This window comes from Chanos chanos, chromosome 11 (assembly GCF_902362185.1).
Source record: "Chanos chanos chromosome 11, fChaCha1.1, whole genome shotgun sequence".
Lineage (NCBI taxonomy): Eukaryota > Metazoa > Chordata > Actinopteri > Gonorynchiformes > Chanidae > Chanos > Chanos chanos.
In genome coordinates this window covers 10,701,740-10,720,296 of record NC_044505.1, presented here as the reverse complement: position 1 = coordinate 10,720,296, position 18,557 = coordinate 10,701,740, and the positions used below count along the sequence as shown (strand labels likewise).

At 43.6% G+C, this 18,557-nt stretch overlaps 1 protein-coding gene across 2 annotated transcripts in view; it reads right to left on the bottom strand.

Moving 5' to 3' along the window:
- tenm3 (teneurin transmembrane protein 3) overlaps window positions 1–18,557 on the bottom strand; it is a 192,915-nt gene that overhangs the window by 51,900 nt on the left and 122,458 nt on the right. Inside the window, exons 9-14 of one of the 2 annotated variants that reach the window (XM_030787892.1) lie at window positions 18,177–18,371; window positions 15,460–15,660; window positions 12,541–12,726; window positions 5,805–5,828; window positions 4,368–4,388; window positions 2,622–2,768 (exon numbers count right to left, since the gene is read on the bottom strand). In XM_030787892.1, the coding sequence (XP_030643752.1) occupies window positions 2,622–2,768; window positions 4,368–4,388; window positions 5,805–5,828; window positions 12,541–12,726; window positions 15,460–15,660; window positions 18,177–18,371 (774 nt within the window). The remainder of the gene's footprint in view (window positions 1–2,621; window positions 2,769–4,367; window positions 4,389–5,804; window positions 5,829–12,540; window positions 12,727–15,459; window positions 15,661–18,176; window positions 18,372–18,557) is intronic. The other variant, XM_030787893.1, reaches the window with a different exon arrangement.

Below are 18,557 nucleotides of genomic sequence, written 5' to 3'. Positions count from 1 at the left end.
GTAATGCATTTTACTAAGTTTTCTTTCCTATAAAGTTGACTTTGAATGAATGAATGACCAGTGATTGTCCACTGCATTCAAAGATCATTATGTCCTTCATGTATGATAGAAAAAGAGAGACAATGGCTTCTTTATGTTTTCTCCTTAATGTGCTTTTATCGTAATACCATCTGACATTACATTTATGTAAAATACTTTAATGGCACTCCCGCGTGTGGACCCCTTCAGTTCTCTGCAAACATGCCCCCTGGTACAAAGTTCTCTCTCTCTCTCTCTCACCCGCACGTGCACACACACACACACACACACACACACTAACAAACAAACTATTAAAGCCTAAAACACCCTCAAGCTATGTTCAAAACATTTCTCTGTCTGATGCCATCTTTCAAGTGTTCCCTCCCTCTCTTTTGCCTTCATACCTCATTTTCTCGGCCCCCACCCCTTCCACCAGCTCTCTCCAGCAAACAGCTGGTTAATGCTTTGTGTGGAAATGAGATCTGCTCTCCCGCAGGTAAGCACCATAAACCTCTGCCATCCGTCTCAGTTAGTTTATAAAAAGCCCAGCGTACATCTGGCATGCTGCCGCCAGGGGGGTCGTAAAGAATGCGGCCTGACCCCGCGCGCATATGCGTACACACTCGCACGCGCACACACACACACGCACACACACACACACACACTCACACAAATGGACGCACAGGCGTGCGCACACACACGCACACACACACACACACGCGCGCGCGTACACACACACACACACGCATACACACACACACGCGTACGCTCGTACAAACTTGGAATCAAGCAGGACCACCACAGCATGAGCACATGTACACACACACACACACACACATACACACACACACACAGATCAGTGGGAGACTAATTCTTTTCCAGTGAGGCCCTGTACTAACAGTTGTACTCTGTTGTCCTGTGGTTAGGGGAGGCTCAGCCTTCGATTGTTTATTTTTCTTTATGGGCAAAACCCCTGTCTCCTGCCAAAAGAGCCGGACAACTTCATGTGAGATCTGTCACCACAAATCACTTCTCATTCAAAAACCATTCAGTAAAACTCTTCTCAAAACTCCTACGAGCTTTAGCCCCTGTGTCTGTCCAACCGCTAAATACAGAAAAGTCAAATATGAGAGCACCTGACCATTTTACCCTGCATGAATTTTACAAAAAACAAAACAAAAAAAAAAACCCCAAAAAGAAACATCATGTACAGTAAATATTTGAGCAAAAAGCATAAAAACACATTCTGTCTTCTTTTCCTGAACCTGTTTTTTTTTTCCTTCCTCTCTCTCCCTCTCTCTCCGATGCCAGCTGTGAATCATTGGTAAAAAGCAGAAAAAGAAAAGTTCAAACGCTGAAAATGCTGTGGGCCAAAGCATGTGTATCTTCGGCATCAGCCTTTCTCAGAGTAAAGTGTGGATTTTATTTATTTCCCCGTCACTGATAAATGGGTTTACACTATGGTGGAGATGATCACTGATAGCCTAGAGCTGTGAGAGACACAAATCTATCCATACAGTACAGATATCTGGGCTCCAGTACTCTGTTGCATTAGTTGCAGATCTGTATAATCAAACATGAGGGATAACTGACAAGCGGCTGTAACAGGGGAGACTTGGTGCTTCGTTTTCACACAGCCAAGAGAGACAAACAGGTTGCAAAATCACCCCTGTGTTAGGAGTTGTCTGGATAGAACTTAATCTTAATCTTTCTAATCTGAACTGGTCTTTTTTCTGACCCCCCCCCCCCCCCCATAAATAAGTATCAGGACAAATTATACTGCAGTGTTGAATTTTATGATATTATCATATATTATATAATTTTTTTTTTTGCACAGTTCAGTTTAATTCTGCTGAGAGGGGGCGGAGCCTCTGGCTTTTGTGTTAGCTTTGGCCCCTTGAGCGAAGTTGTCATTTTAGATTCAAAATCATGCAAAGGCAAATAGAGATGTTCTCTTCTTTTGTCAAAGTCCTCCCTTGACATCTGTCTAACTGTGAGGCATGGCTGCATTCCCGGTCGAGAGAGAGAGGGAGAGAGGGAGAGAGAGAACTGAAGTGTGATTGGGGGAGATGGCTGAAGGAGGACAGGAAAGGTTCCGTGTAGTTCGGTCCACTTAACTCTGGAATTTCCCTCACTTCTTTCCCCTCACTCTTGGGGGCGTGTCTCCAATACAGCTCGACGGTCTCTTGACAGGCAACGCTTTTTTTTTTTTTTTTTTTGATGTAAATGAGTGGAAAGTTTGTGTTGAGGGAAAGCCTTTTTTACTGTGAATAGGTGGCTGTCTTGACATTTCTTCTTGGATGCAGTGATAGAAAAATCGTAATTTGTGTGCTGGGGAACAAGCCAAACTTATAGAGAGAGCGAGCTATGTTACGTGAATTTGAATTGTGTAAGCCATGTTAATGTTTGTAAGCGCTCACAGTATGATCTGGTGTATCGGATGTCTGAGGGCTATGACATTGTTTAGTGAGATAACCGACACACAAACACACACACACACACACTCACATGCACGCACGCACGCACGCACGCACGCACTCACAAACACCTGTTCACCCTCTTGTTTCTATTTAAGATTCAGCAAGATGATAGGTGACCCTCACCTCCTTCGTTGTCCTTGCCGTCAGCGCACAGCGTCTCCATGGCAACGTCACAGCCGGCCCCTCTCCAGCCCGGCTGACAGACACAGTGCCAGCCGTTCTGATCCAGCGTGCACCGCCCATTACTGTTACACAGTCCAGGACAACCCTCTGTAAAGAGAAACGCAGCTGTCACACACACCAACATCCATCACCTGTGTGTGTGTGTGTGTGTCTGTGTGTGTATGTGTGTGTGTGTGTGAGTGACAGACAGAGAAAGGAAGAGAGAGAGATAGAGAGAGAGAGATAAAGTTAGACCGTGTCTCTATGCATTACAAAAGACCTTTACACTACAAAAGACCTTTGTGTGTGTGTGTGTGTGTGTGTGTGTGTGAGTGTGTGCGTGTGCAGAAAAGTAGGTTTGGACGTAGTTTGTAGGTTTGTCTGTGAATAAATTTCCATATGTGTATGCATAAGCTATAAGTTTGTCCTCAAATGTGGGATTGGAGAGCATTTTTCCTTTGGCTTATGTGAGAACAGATGGAGGAAAACAACCCCGATAACAGATAAACACTGAACCATACTGAATGAAAACCAAAGGTCAGGTGAACATAGATCGACACTGGACTTCAGACAGGCCTACTGAAAAATGCACAAAACACTGTAATTTCACATGGATGTTAAGGCCGACAAACCCTTGTACTCTCTCATTAGAAACCAAAGGCGTTTTGTTGATCTAATCAAAGGAAAAAGGAAGAAAGAGAAAAAGAGCAGAAAAAAAACAACAACTTGTGGATGTCTGATTGCAGTCGAATCAAAAAAGCCGACCAAAGTAAGATTATGAACGCGTACATTTTTTTTTTTTAGCCGCGCCATTAAATAAGAATAAAATGACAAGTCCAATTTATGTAAAGAAAAGGGAAAAAAAAAAAAACAACAAAAAAACAAAAAGGAGGAAGATTGTGAATCACGGCGCATTCATGTGAAGCTACAGCACACAGAGTCCTAGCACAAAGTATAGAGAGGATTCCTATGAGCGCGCCCCTGCGCCTCCTACCCTATACTTTCTGCCCGGGTCACATTCCGCCTGACGGAATCGGAGAAAGCGAGAAGGCCAGGAGGGGGTGTATTGAAGCAGAGCAGCGGATTTGAAGGCTAACAAACATCGGAGGGGGAGGGAGGGGAGAGGGGCGGTTCAGGGTGTGGATGCATGGAGACAGAACTCACAGGATTCCCGACAGAACACCAGGACCACACGTGTTCGTATGTCTGTCTGTCTGTGTCTCTGTGTGTCTGTGTGTCTGTGTGTGTGTGTGTGTGAAGGAGGAGGGGTGTGGGGACGTGTGTGCGTGTGTGGGTGTGCGTGTGTGTTTGTGTGTGTGTGTGTGTGTGTGTGTATGCGTGAGCGTTTTTTGGTCAGGACGTACAAGGATGAGATAACCAGATAAAAAGGACCACGATAAAAAAAACAGAGAGGAGACTGTAACAAAGACAAGTTGACATCGTGCTTCAAGACATAGGAGGGGGACAGAGAAAGAAAGACAGAGAGAGTACAGGGGGCAGAGGGAGAGAGAGAGAGAGAGAGAGAGAGAGAGAGAGAGAGAGAGAGAGAGAGAAAACAGAAAAAGAAAACAGTAAGGAAACAGGTAGAGGGAGAGAAAGAGAGAGAGAGAGAGAAGGTGTGGGGAGAGACAGAGAGGGAGAGAGACAGTGGGGTGATAGAGTGATTGCCTGTGACAATCTCCCCTGTTGCTGTAAGTATGAAATTACCTTTGAATCCTATCCTTTCTCCTATCATGGGGCCAGGAAGGAGGAAAAATTTGGGAAAGAAAATGAACAAAACAAAACAAAAAAACAACAAAACAAAACAAAACAAAAAACTCAACACTTGAGTCTGCATAAAAGAGCTTTTCTTTCAGATAGACAAACAGCAGAGGGAAGGAGAGGAGAGGAGAGGAGGGGAGAGGGGGGGGAAGGAGGACTCTAGGGAGAGAGAGAACAGTGGGACTGAGATGAAGTCGTGTTGTATTGTGTGTTCAGATGACTCCGTTTGGAAGGTGGGCATTCTGGGAAAATCTGTTCATTGCAAACTAAGACATATCTCATCCTTTTTCAACATCGGAATGGCTTTCCGTCAAAGAGATGATAAAAATCAAAGACATTTAAATAAAGGCAAAAAAAAAATATTATTAAAAGCTTTCTGTTCCTATCAGACGGAGGAACCAAGCTGACTTAATATGCCTGATTTCTCCCTTCACATATTCAACACAAAAAACATACTTTGTAGATGGAAACACACAACTTTTACCATTTAAAATAAGCACAGTTAAACATAATGACAAGTATTCACTTGAAATAGCTCTTGTTTTGACATGCAATCCCACAGTTTTCAAAAGTAAATTTGATAAGAACAGATGGCAATTAGTCATATTCCAGTCTTGAGTCATTTTCTAGTTCCACCAGAAGAATACCCCTTATGGCGCTAAATGACCTCTCTCTTTGCCATTGTCACCATGGGCTTGCTGATGCAATGTCCTTCCTAAACACAGCTATACCAGCAACACTGAACTGAGTTGATTTAAATTGAATTGAATTGAATTGAACTGAATTGAATCAAATCGAATCAAATCGAATTGAATCGAATCGAATCGAATCGAATCGAATCGAACTGAATTGAATTGAATTGAACTGAATTGAATCGATTTGAACTGAACTGAATTGAAACAGAGTTGAATACACTCTCTGTTGTCCAGGTTTAGGTTTACATTAGAGTAGCATCAAAATCCAGACTTAGTTAGAATGTTTCACAGTGGATTACTCTGTTGGCGATACTCAGCATTTACAGCTGTGTACGGGGGAAAGTTTGGCCAGTGTTGTTTTAACGTGGTAATAGCTGCAGACGTTCAGGGCAGAACAGTGACAGCAGAAAAACAAACAAGCTAAACCGCTGTATTTTCAGAAGAAAACTGCACCGTTCAGCAATTTTGTTTCTAGCCGCATTTTGCCCAGTTGAGCAAAGAGGACGTGGCATTGAGTTTCTTGCCTGTCTTTAAAAAGACGAAAACAGCCAATCAGAGGAATAATAGAACGCATACATGGAAAGGGAGGAGGGGAGAGAGAGAATAGGTTACTGTGATGTCATAGTGCGTTACAATAAGCTATGAACTGCAGCACAGAGAGGAGGGAAAGGAAGAGAAGACACGGTACCTTGGACATATGTCTCCGGGTGAGCTTTAGAGGAGAGAAAAAAAAGAAGAAGAAGAAAAAGGAGAGAGAGAAAAAAAGAGAGCAGATTTTTTAAGAACAGTTTCGTCAGCAAGATAGGAAATTTGCCAACACGTCAAATCACCTTACACCACCACATATGCACATAACATACAAAGAGAGAGAGACAGAGAGAAAAAGAGTGGTGGGGGGGGGGCATTTGCTATTTCTATATTTTCTTTTAGCTAAATGTCTTCTAAACGTTGTTTCATATGTTAAATGTTATTTCGTATCCTTTGGCGAATATGTTAACATGAGAGCATGCCAATAAAGTTTTGGTTTTTTTTTGTCTTGAACAGAGCTAAATTGAATTATGCTAAATGGAGAAAGAGAGAGTGATGAAAGATGGCAGGTCTTTTGGGAAGCTGTTCAGAATTTGTCTTTCTCTTTCTTTTTTTTTTAAGACAATGAGTCATCTTTCAATCTAACGCCAGACCACAACATAATACTTTATGTTTATGAAATTACAAACCATGATCGTCAGGGAGACAAAGAGTGGAATATAGGATGAATAAAATGTCATTCTGACCACCCTATTAAATACCAGGAAATACCCCTTAGCCAAAGAGCAACTCCAAGACAGCATCATGGGAACTGTAGTTTCTCAGACATAAAGAAGAAAAATGATGCTAGGCTGGATTAAATGTGTTTTGGGGTTGCTGACTGATGTGTTTTTCCATAAATCTATTTTTACAGTGGTAATATAGATTGTGTGTGTCTGAGGCTCATATGCTTACATGACTTTCACATGTAATCACATCAATTCTTTCACCTCTACGGCTTCAACATGACAGGGAGTTTTGTGTGTGTAAATGTGTGTGTGTAAATGTGTGTGTGTGTGAGTGTGCGTGCGTGTTAATACGGATAAACTCTGATACGCAGCATGGGAAGGCGGCGAGAAGTCGTCTTGTTCGTGGTGTGTAATGACTCATGACAAGGCTTTGGGAAGTCCCCGGTGTGTTCTGTCATAACATTACATATGCTAAGTCAAAATATTCTCCCATTAAATAAAAGGTCACCTTTAACATCGGTGCACGGCACTGTTATGGCATGTCGTCATTAGACCGATTATGGTTTCAGAAGAAGAATATGTGTGTATGTGTGTTGGAGTGTGCTGATATTTGTATATTTATGTGTGTCTGTAAAACAATGTGAATGTGTGTGTGAGCACATGTTTGGTTGTTTGTTTGTATGTGTCTATGTGTCTGAGTGTGTGAGTCTGTATGTGCGAGTGTGTGTGTGTGTGTCTGTCTGTAAGAGGGAAAGCAGCATACAGGACAGTTTCTTGGCCTGCATGCATAGCAACCCTAAAAAATACTTCACAGTAGGCAACACAAACACACACACGCACCAACAGCTTTAACCTTGCCACTGAGGCCAGTCATTTGTTCACTAATTGATGCACACACACACAGACGCACACACCCACAGGCAGAGAGAGAGAGAGAGAGAGAGAGAGAGAGAGAGAGAGAGAAAGAGAAGGAGAATTAATCATCTCCTTATGGACATCAATGCTTCATTATTTGCAGGCTGATTCAAAGAACACTGATTAAAGTGACATTAATCTGGAAACAATTATACATCACGTCCAACCAGTTCAATCATAGTCTCTCTGCAGAGAAGGGGAGACAGCCAGAGAGAGAGAGAGAGAGAGAGAGAGAGAGGGAGAGAGAGAGAGAGAGAGAGAGAGGAAGAGGGAGAGAGAGATGGGGGAGTTCTCGACTGATTTACATTATCTTAATTGGCTATGTAAAGCTAAAGACTGATTTAAGTGCCTATAGCTGCAGGTAAACCTCGTTCTCTGGAGAGAGCGGCGTAGACTTTAATCAGACCAGTGAGGTCTTCACCTCTTCCTCGATGACAATCAACTGCCAGTAAAACCCGCCACACGTCCGTGCAAAGCCGCCAGTCTCATCCCATGACTATTTGTTTAAGTAACGCTGACTAAGCTATGAAGGGGTTTGGACTATGACTGAGGGGGAAAAAAAAGAGAGAGAGAGAGAGAGAGAGAGAGACAGAGAGAGAGAGAGAGAGAGAGAGAGAGAGAGAGAGAGAGAGAGAGAGAGAGACGTTAATGATGGGAAATATATTAGACTGACTAGATTTTTTTTCTCTGCACTGCTTTTCTATATTTAAGTCTATTGAGATATTTGGGTTTAAAGGAGACGCATTAATTCCTAAGCAAGGCAAGACAGGGGAATGATTATTCTGAGATGTTTAAACTGCTCTTGACCGCTCAGTCTGAGTTTTCAGCCCCAATCATCTCAGTCACTTCTGATTTATACTGATGGAGGGTTGAAAGACTGGTGAGGCAGAGGGAGAGAGAGAGAGGGAGGGAGGGAGTAAGTGTGTGTATGTCTGTGAAAGTGTATCAGAGATTTTAATTAGGTTCTGTGAGTATATGTGTGCAGTGAATGTCTGCGTGCGTGTGTGTGTGTGTGTGTGTGTGTGTGCGCGTGCATCATCACTGAGGTGAGTGTGTGTATGTGCCACAAGCTATTTGTATCAGTGTCAACATATTGTTGCTGTGTGTGTACATATGTCTAATTGCATTTGGATCTGCTTCGTGTGGGTGTACTTCAGTGTTTATGTGTGTGAGCGTGTGTAAGATGAGGAGGATGAACGCATTTGAGCGCTGGGAACGATTTTGGAGGGTTGGAAAGGTAGGAAAAGAAGAGGAAAAGGTAGATGAGATGAGATGATCCTTTGACATCCTGCGGTGCATGTGCTCACACACACACACACACACACACACACACACACAGACGGATGTTGGCGGAGAAGCCCCTGCAGTGTTGACTGATGTGTCAGAGCAGTATGCATTAATCCAGACCTTACTCAGAGCTCAAAGAGAGAGAACAGTGTCACTGATGAAGAGGCCAGAAAATGCCCTGGTCCTAATGAACCACGTAGCCATGCACCCAAACATCTGCCCAGAGAGAGACCACGCAACAAGACTTTTTCTTCTTCAATTCCATTGACTCTTCAAAGGTAAAGAATCTTTTATGCATCAATGTAAAGGACTAAAATTAAAAAAAAAAAAAAAAAAAGTGCCCCAGTGTCATGAAAAGGGGTATCTGAAGGACAGGTACGTTTTTTAGACATTAAATAAACAGCTTGATTTATGAATAGAACTTTGCTGTTCCAGGAGATTAGCATCCTGGTATCCGGGTGGATTGCTAATGTGTTTGTCACATGTTTTGTTACGATGCGCTGCCCTGCTTCCTTTCTGCTGTGTAGTTTTTCTGCATACTGAGGTGGTCATTCTCGTGAAGATTTTCAACGTGCGTTTTTTGACAATTTGCTTCGAAGAAAAGCACCAATCGCCAGAGTTCATTTCAGCTTGTTTTTGTCCGAGAAGAGCGGAGCGCGTTAGCCGCGGTGACAGGCATTCATCTGGGCGTGTTTGTGAGGCAACTCCATTTGACTAAACCTGCAGAATCAAGTTAACAACTCTCAGACAAGACCATGAATCAAATGGTCATTTTGAAAAGCACATCTCTACCTTAAGAGAGAGAGAGAGTGAATGAGTGGGTGGGCGAGTGAGAGAGAGAGAGAGAGACAGGGAAAAGAGAGACAGAGAAATGAATGAGTGTCGTCGAGTTCTCTCGTTTAAACTCTTCCTAAAGCGACTCTGTGTAGTTATATATAAAGGCCTCTGCCAGTCAAACAATGAGGAGACAAGTGGTTTGATGTGTTTTAAATGACTGCAGCTGGGTTCGATTCACGGCTCCGCCCGCAATTGGATTCAAACCACTCTATCAGAGGTGAAAGAGACTCTTAGCGGAGAATGCCTTGCCGCTTGTTTTCTCCGGAGCTGCGTGAGGCTCATTTCTCCTTTCTTTCACTCTCTCTGTATTGTAAGACGTAACACGTACATTCGTCAGTGGTGGTGGGGGGAGAAAAAAGGGAAGAAAGCTATAACTAGCGCCTCAATAGACCAGTAAATCGTGGATGCTGGAGCAGGTTATGTTATGTGAAATTACAGGTCTTATGTGCGTGCGTGTGTGTGTGTGTGTGTGCGTGTGTGTGTGTGTGTGTATGTGTGATAAGCGATGACACTGAACAGCATCTGCGTTTGTTCATGTATGATAAGCTGTGAGACTGAAGACGCTGGGGAAATATGTATATGTGTATGCGCATGTCTGTGTGTATGTGTGTGTGTGCGTGTGTTTGTATGCGCGCAAGCTTGTGTCTGCAAAAAAGCCAGTCATTGTGTAAGCATGCTGGAATTTGTTGACATAAAACTGTAAAGCTGGTGATACGTTGTGAATTAACAGAGGTAAAACACACACACACACACACACACACTCACACACACACACACAGATGGATTTTTTTTGGTTGTTGTTTCTTTGTTCTTCCTATTGTGGAGGTCAATCTACCCCCCCCCCCCCAGCCCTCCTTACTCAGCTCAAAGACCCCCTACCTCACTTTGACACACATAATATATGAGGTGTCATATGTCTTATGACACCCACCCACGCACCCACACACACACACACACACACACACACACACACACACACACTCTGATCAAGGACAAAAACATGTTTTTTAAGGACACAACATCAGCAATGTCACAAAGTGACCTGAGTGTCGTTATTATTTTTCTGGACCACTTGGGAAATCTGTAGGGCACACAGGTCACTTTATTGGGCCAGTCATCAGTGATTTCCATCTTACTCATTCTCCATGCCTTCGCCATGTCATATTTCATCCGTCCTTGTCCGAGGTGAAAATCGATGACAAATAGCTGTTTTGCTTCTCAATTTCAAAACAGACATCCTTATCAAGCTTCCTTGTACTATTTAAGTCCAATCAGATGCAATTAATCCAACAAAAACATTTAGGAACGCAGAGAATGTGTGTGAACGTGTTGTGGGTGTATTTGTGTGCGAGTCTGGCTAGCCGTTCTCACTAGCGGATTTGCTTTTTAGAAAACAACAACGGAATTAGGCTCTAACTATACTAACGGAGAAGATTAATGACAAAAATAAGGTCCAGACTCTAATAAAGATGCCCGGAGAAACAGACCTGTTTGCTAACGAGACTCCCCTTTGTAATTACTCCGGCTGAATAATAGCACGCCTAACGTTATCCTGCTGAGAGCTGGCCGCGGACAAACGCCAACAACACCGCCTCATCGCCATATGTGGCCGCCGATAAAGTAGAAATTTCCCAGAAGGAATTAGATATATGAACGATGAGGTGTCATACGGCTGAAAAACATGAATATGCCAAAAAAAGAAAAAAAAAAAGAAGAAAAGAAAAACAAAACGTTCTCCTCCTAAAGAGGGCTTTTTAACTAGATGTTATTAGCTAAGCTAACATGTAGCGTAGCATGGCATAGGCATGACATAACTGACATGATCTGAATGATGATTCAAATTTGAGTTCTCTATATCTTTGGTTCGCGTGCAATTTCTCAGGTAATCTAAGACACGTTTATTATAGCCAAGCTCTCGCAGTTGATTGATAGAGTGAGAACTGCTGGTTTAGCCAAAAAGCAAACATACGATTCGGTTCGGCTGCTTTTGAGGAGAAATCTGGAAACCAGACATCAATCAAATAAGCGTTTGATGTATTTGAATAACTAGCCGTGTGCCTGTACGCGGTTCCTTTACTTTGTGCCCTGTTCTGTTTTAGTCATTAAAATTCTAACAGGACTTCATGTGTTGAATAAATACAAAACAAACATTACACGAATGCCTTAAAGAGTCTTCATCCAAACTGTGAATTATCCTGTTAATTAAAAGAGGAAGGCCACAAGGAATCGGAGCGTCGAGGAGAATTGGGAAAAGGCTTTAGTCATTGTAATATTTCAAATATTCATTTGGCCGAGGTTTCCCGGGAAACTGTTCAGAATGCGAAAGCATTTAATCGGCCATTTTCAAGCTCAGTGGCAATCGCTCCACCAAAAACAAAAACAAACAAACAAACAAACAAAAACCAAAATGTTTACTTTCTTTAAATGGGACTCTGTTGCATTGCTCATGTTTCAGATGTATGTAAATATTGCTCCCATCTAATGTTAATAAACAAGCGTAAAGCGCTCAAAAACATGTTTTTTTCTTTTTTCTGTGGCAGTCTTTGTCACTGGTCCACTTTTTTTTTTTTCTCTTTCCCGCTCAGACGTGGCACCTGTGAACGAGCTCAGAGTGGCAGCACATGTCTCTTCCCCTATAATTGGCTGCATCTGTCTGAAATGCCAACACTTTGATAAATGCCAAAGGTCAGGGCATTCACTGAGGACCAGTTAAAGGCAGAACAAACACAGACAAACCCGGTCTGCTAAGAGCAAGCACTGAAGGGATGAGGAGGCAGGAGAGAGAGAGAGAGAGAGAGAGAGAGAGAGAGAGAGAGAGAGAAAGAGAGAAAGAAAGAAAGAAAGAAAAGATGATAGAAAAGAGGGATCAAACACTATGAGTTCAAAGGCTTGGTACACACCAATAAAAGTGCTTTGACCGGCCCACGGTCAGAGGGTGGGGTGAACAGTGGAGGGTGGCTGGGAAGACAGACCTGTGTGTGTGTGTGTATGCTTGTGCTTTAGTGTGCACTTAATTTTGTGTATATATGAATATTAAGGTACAGTGTGTGTGTGTATGCGAGAGAGAGAGAGAGAGAGAGAGAGAGAGAGAGAGAGAGAGAGAGAGAGAGAGACAGAGAGAGAGCTTACCGATGGTGCAGTGTTCTCCGGTCCAGCCCTGGTGGCACTCACACTTGCCGTCCTTACAGATGCCGTGTTCGGTACAGCGTGGGTGACACGCCTTTAGATCACACACTGAGCCCGTCCAGCCCTCCTCACAGCGACAGCTCCCCCCCATACACACGCCGTGAGAGCCGCAGTCCACTGCACACACCTCTGTTACACACGCACGCACACACACACACACACAGAGAGAAGGGTTAGGTCAACATGTCCGAGTTATCATCTTAAAGTGAGAAAAAGTCTTGACAGGAAATAGATATTTGAGGAGTCCCGCTGTGACAAAAAGCTGAGCGTGTGTGTGTGTGTATGTGTGTGAGGTGTGGGTGAGTGGGTTAAAATGGGAGGACGTGGTTGTTTTTTTTTGGTGGTCTGACAAGGGCAGGTATGTCTGCACCGTTTCACCCAACACTCCATAAAGCTGACATTTCTTAAATCCTGTCAGCCACAGTGTGTGTGTGTGTGTGTGTGTGTGTGTGTGTGTGTGTGTGTAAGACCACGAGGAGCTATCTAAGCTGACACCCTGAACTTTCTGCCCAGATTTTGCAGACAAGGCCTCCCATGATGCCTTTTACGCACACACACACACACACACACACAGGCAGACAAATCAAGCTCTGATAAATCAATCAGTTCTCGCCTGTGTGAAACCCTTGTAAAAAGGCTAGAAGTCCGGGCTTGTCTGGAGACGGCATTCGCCAAAAAAACCCAATTTCATCTCATTTCATTTCGCTCTTGGCACAGTTATATTTTCTTTTAATCTCCGTCCAAACCCTTGTTTAATTGTTTACTTGTTTACAGACTGAGGTATTGTATTGATGATGCATATTAGGGAACAATGCTTCGCATAAAATTACACGATTTCAACAGGAATTAATTTAGCACTGTAAACAAAGGACTGTGTCTTCTCCCTTACCGCACAGATTCATTTCTTTTATAGCATAAGATAACATTGTAATAATGTCTCTATCTCTCGTTTTTCTCTTTAAAGTTTTAATTTCCCTCCAGGAACAGTCAGATCATCCTAGAACAGGTAGTGCTCGAAAGGTCCTCTCTCTCTCTCTCTCTCTCTCTCTCTTTCTTTCTCTCTCTTTATCTTTCTTTCTCTCCATTTTTCTCTGTCTCACTTTCTCATTCCCTCTGCCCCACCCCACCCCCCTTTCTTTGTCAGAGCCAAGTAGAAGACTTGGGGAAAAAAAAAAGAAATAAACAAAAAAAAAAAAAAAAACCAAAACAAAACTAAAAAAATACCCAGCAGCCCTTGGGGAAGGTGTGTGACAGCTTGGGGCCTGGTCTCCTGTGGCGTCTTGTCATTATAGAACCTGCAGGTGGGCAGGAAGCGGCACTCCTACTCAGTGTGTGTGTGTGTGTGTGTGTGTGTGTGCGTGTGTGTGCGTGTGTGTGTGTGTGTGTGTGTGTGCGTGTGTGCATGTGTTTTAGCCTGTGACAGGCCCAGAGCAGATCGTGGTTCACCCCAGCATTCTTTCTGAGTGATGGACTGATTGAACGAATGAGAGTGAGGCTGAATGCCGGGAGAAAAGTTCACACAAACAAACAGATCAGGAACAGCTGCTCCAGCACACACAGCCAACAGAAACAAGCCTTTCCCTCCTTTCTCCACTACCACTGCAGTACATCAATCTAAATTACTCCGCAGTACGCCACTCTCTCTCTCTCTCTCTCTCTCTTACTCCCTTTCTCTCTCTCTCTTCCTGTCTGTCTAGCTCTCTCACTCCCTTTCTTTGCCATACACTCACTCACTCACCCACCCTCTCACTCTCTCTCTCTCTCATTGCCTTTTCTTCTCTTCCTTTTAGGCAGATGAATTAATCTTTGTGAAAAAAACAAAAACAAAAAAAAAATTGGGTACACACGTACACACACAAAAACTAAAGGTCACACTTAAATCTTTGAGTGGGTACTAAAAACTAAAATCTTCTCCATTAATCTGAGAAGATCTCTCTCTCTCTTTCTCTCTCTCTCTCTCTCTCGTATCCAGGGAGAGTGAGGTTAATTTAATATTATCTAGGCATTTGGAGGAGAGCGCATTGATCTGATCAAGTCTCCTCTCCATGTAAAAGGAGTTTATCGGCTCTTAACACACCACAAGGTTTGGCACCATGACAGAGAGCCAGCCTACAGACCCAATTCATTAAAATACAACTAATTGAAGTTACACGCTTAATTAATAGAGAGAGATATAGATAGATAAATAGAGAGAGAGAGAGAGAGAGAGAGAGAGAGAGAGAGAGAGATGAGGACAGAAAGTGAGGGTAAGAAGGAGACAAAGAGAGAGAGAAAAAGAGAGAAAGAGCGAGATGTACTCTCTAGTTTCCCTTCCTTGTGTTCAGCATTGTATTGCTGTAGATGGAGACACGCTGGGTGGGGGTATAAAGGGTATTGGGTGAAATAATGTTTTCATTAGACACTGTAAGATGCCAAGAGTACTGCCCTGCCTAATGACTGCACTACTTATGAGTGAACCCTTAAACACCAGGGGTCCCTCACAGCTCTTATTAGACCTATCTCACACGCACATACACACACACACACACACACACACACACACAAACACACTCACACACACTCACACACACACACACACACACACACACACACACACACACACATGCACACACAGTGGCTTTTGGTTAAGTAGAGAGTAATTCTTCCTGAAGGGGTAAAGAGTTAGAAGGTCTCCCAGCAGCTCACACAGCAATGTGATACATGGAGGAGAGGTTTCAGAACATAACTGGAAGTGCTTCGACAAATCAAGATATTCTCATGGCGTCAAACAAAACAAACACAGAATAAACAAAAGCATAGGGCGGGGGGTGGGCAGCATAAAATGATGCAGTAATGGGCCGATTAGAGAGGGCGATGACGTACCCACGGAGCAGTCGGGCCCGGTCCAGTTGGCGTCGCAGGTGCAGGTTCCGCTCTCGGACTGGTAGGTGCCGTGGCCAGAACACTGGTCGGGACACATGGTCTTCAGAACATCGCAGCTGGTCCCTCCCCAACCAGGATTACAGTGGCACTCTCCATGAATACACACTCCATGGCCCGAACAGGACGGGTCCAGGCAGTCCACTGTGCGCGTGTGTGTGTGTGTGTGTGTGTGTGAGAGAGAGAGAGAGAGTGACAGAGAGCAGAGAAAATGTAGGTGTGTTTGTGTGTGTATGTGAGTGTGTGTGATACAGAGTGAGAAAGAGAGACAGAGATGGAGCACGTGTGAAACAAAGAAAGAGAGAAAGACAAAAAAGAAAAGGAGAAAGTGAATGAGGTTTGTGGAACAGCGCATCATTGTAGACTACATTTGTTCTGTGTGATCACTGTTCTGGTGTGTCTGTTTTACAGGTTGTGGGTTCACCTTACAGGAAAGCTCTATCATTTGCTGTGCTAATACTGTCACGCTGCGTATAGGTTTTAGGTGTTAGACGGTCGGGTTTGGATGCAGAAGAACAGCCACGGGCCTGGTTGGCCCAGTTTCCTATGGTGTTATGAGAAAGATCCTGTAAAGTGCTGCTGACTCTTGACCCAATTGGACCTGTTATAGTTCAGCCTTTGTTGGAGCTCATTGGATGAAGGGCTCTTGTTAATGTTTAGTTTCGAGTGTGTCAACTTCAGCTTGTACTAATACAGAGAAATTGTGGTGTGCTGCAGATGGTACAGGGGCTATAATGTATTTCTGTGTGGTGTGTCTGTGTGTGTGTGTGTGTGTGTACTTGCATGTGCCTGTGTTTCTGTGGGCTTCCTTGTTTAAAGGAGATTGTGAGGTTAAGATAGTGAATAAGTGTGTTCATCAGTGTGTACCTGTGTGTGTGTGTGTGTGTGTGTGTGTGGCAGTGAGTGTCTTTGAGAGAATAAATATGTGTATGTGGCCATCTGCACGTGCATGCATATTATATGTGTGAGTGTGTGTATATGTGTGTGTAAGCACATGTATTGGAGGCAGTGAGTGTGTTTCAAAGACTGAATGTGTGTGTGTGTGTGTGCGTGTGTGTGTCTGTATGGGCAGTGAAGCCAGTGAGTACATCTGAGAGAATAAATATGTGTGTGTGTGTTCATGTGCACGTGTGCGTATATTGAAGCCAGAGAGTGTGTTTGAGAGACCGAATGTATGTGTGTGTGTGTGTGTGCATGTCCATGCCTAAGCCTCAGGAGAAGAGAGTGTGAGGTTGAGTTCTCCTTAATTCCCCTGATTGTGTAGGAGAAGAGGAGACTTAATCAGGCCATTGACTTGCTGGCATTTCATCAGCCCAGCCTCAACGACTGAAAATGGAATTCCCTCCTAGCTAACAGCATTAGCCTGTGTTTTTCTCTCTCTCTCTCCCTCTCTCTCCCTCTCTCTTCACAATGAAAAAGAGCTGAAACAAATCAATGGCATCGAATAAACAGAACGGAACCTCTCTTTCTTACACGAGACGGTCGACAGTGCGCTGCCCCAGTGCGTGTGATGGTTGAGCGGCTCCGCTACTGCGCGTGCTACACGCAAAGCTAATTTAGCTAATCAGTCCACAAGAGAAAAAAAAAAGAGAAGAAACAAATCAATTCTAATCTGGCCTTTTTTTCCCCCTCCTCCTCCCTTGCATAACGCTAAACGCTAGAACACACGTCCACTGGGCCAATGTTATCAATAGAGACATCAACGCAATTATTCGCTCTGTGAAGTGGAGAATAGCAACTGTTTCTGGAATACTGAGCTATTAAGTCTGCGGTTAATGATTATTATGGGGACAGTGGAGTAATCAAAGGCCAACTCCGAAGAAAGCTTCCTTTGATGGCCGAAGAGAAAGCGAGAATCCCTCATTAAAGCCAAAAGAGCCCCGCGAAGATGGGGTAGGTTTGCCGATCGGATTTCACCATCTCCGGCCGCTTGTCCGCCGAGACCGAGGGCATTAAAGACGCAGTTATGAAAAAAAAAAAAAAATCAATAACTCTTATGATCTAGGTGCTAATGATCGAGCGTGTTTATGACACTCTATCCAGCCTGGCGTTGATGGGGTAATGTAAGAGGGTGCTCTCATGCAAACGGCTGAAGTAGTCGAGGAGAGAAAGAGTAGCGGGCTAATGCGTTGCTCCAGAGCTTTCCGTGGAGTTTTCGCGTAACCTGAAGCTCGGTGCAACTGCTGCTGCTCCAGATCTACCGCAGAAGGTTCTAGTTAATAAAACATCTAAAAAAAAACCCTCCACCTGTGGGTGATGAAACTGTAGATATAGGAGCTTCAGGCGGTTGGAGACTCGATTGCAAAGCTAGCTAAAGGTTGGGATAAAAGACAAAGAGACTGGATGATGAAGCTCTTGATGATAAAAAAAACAAAACAATATAAATCGCTCCTTTTGACTCTGTCCTAAGAGACCCAAAGCTATTCCACATACTCGCTCTAATGCTAGCCTGTAGCACGTTCGAATTTACTAAAACTGTGTCTTAAAGATACGTCTTCAGAAAAGTCAAATCAACTGCGGGTATGGAACTCAACTGCTTGGCTCAAAGACCTCATTTTGAGAGTCAGAGAAGTGTAAGCTATTGAATGGAACATTCTAGATTGATGGGCTGAAGGCACTGGCGATTGTTTGTAGAAGTGTAACGTTAGTTACGCTCTTACCTTCCTCACAGTTGTCTCCTTTGTAACCTGTGTTACAGACACAAGTTCCCATAATGCAGATCCCATGGCCACCACAGTGGATGTCCACACACTGGTTGCTGGGAACGTCACACTCTGTCCCTTTCCAGCCACTGTAGCAAAGACAGCGCCCCCTAGAGTATTGGCCATTACCACTACACAGCACTGGACACGCGGCTGTGGAAGGACACAAGAGACAGTGGTTCAGAGAGTATACCAGAAGCAATTATTTATCATTAACTTTTATTCTACTGAAATGAATAAAATAGATTAGCTTTTTTTTTTTTGGTTCCTGAAAAAGTATATGAACTTGAGCTATAGTATAGACAAACAGAAACAGATTATCAACAAAAAATGGTGATG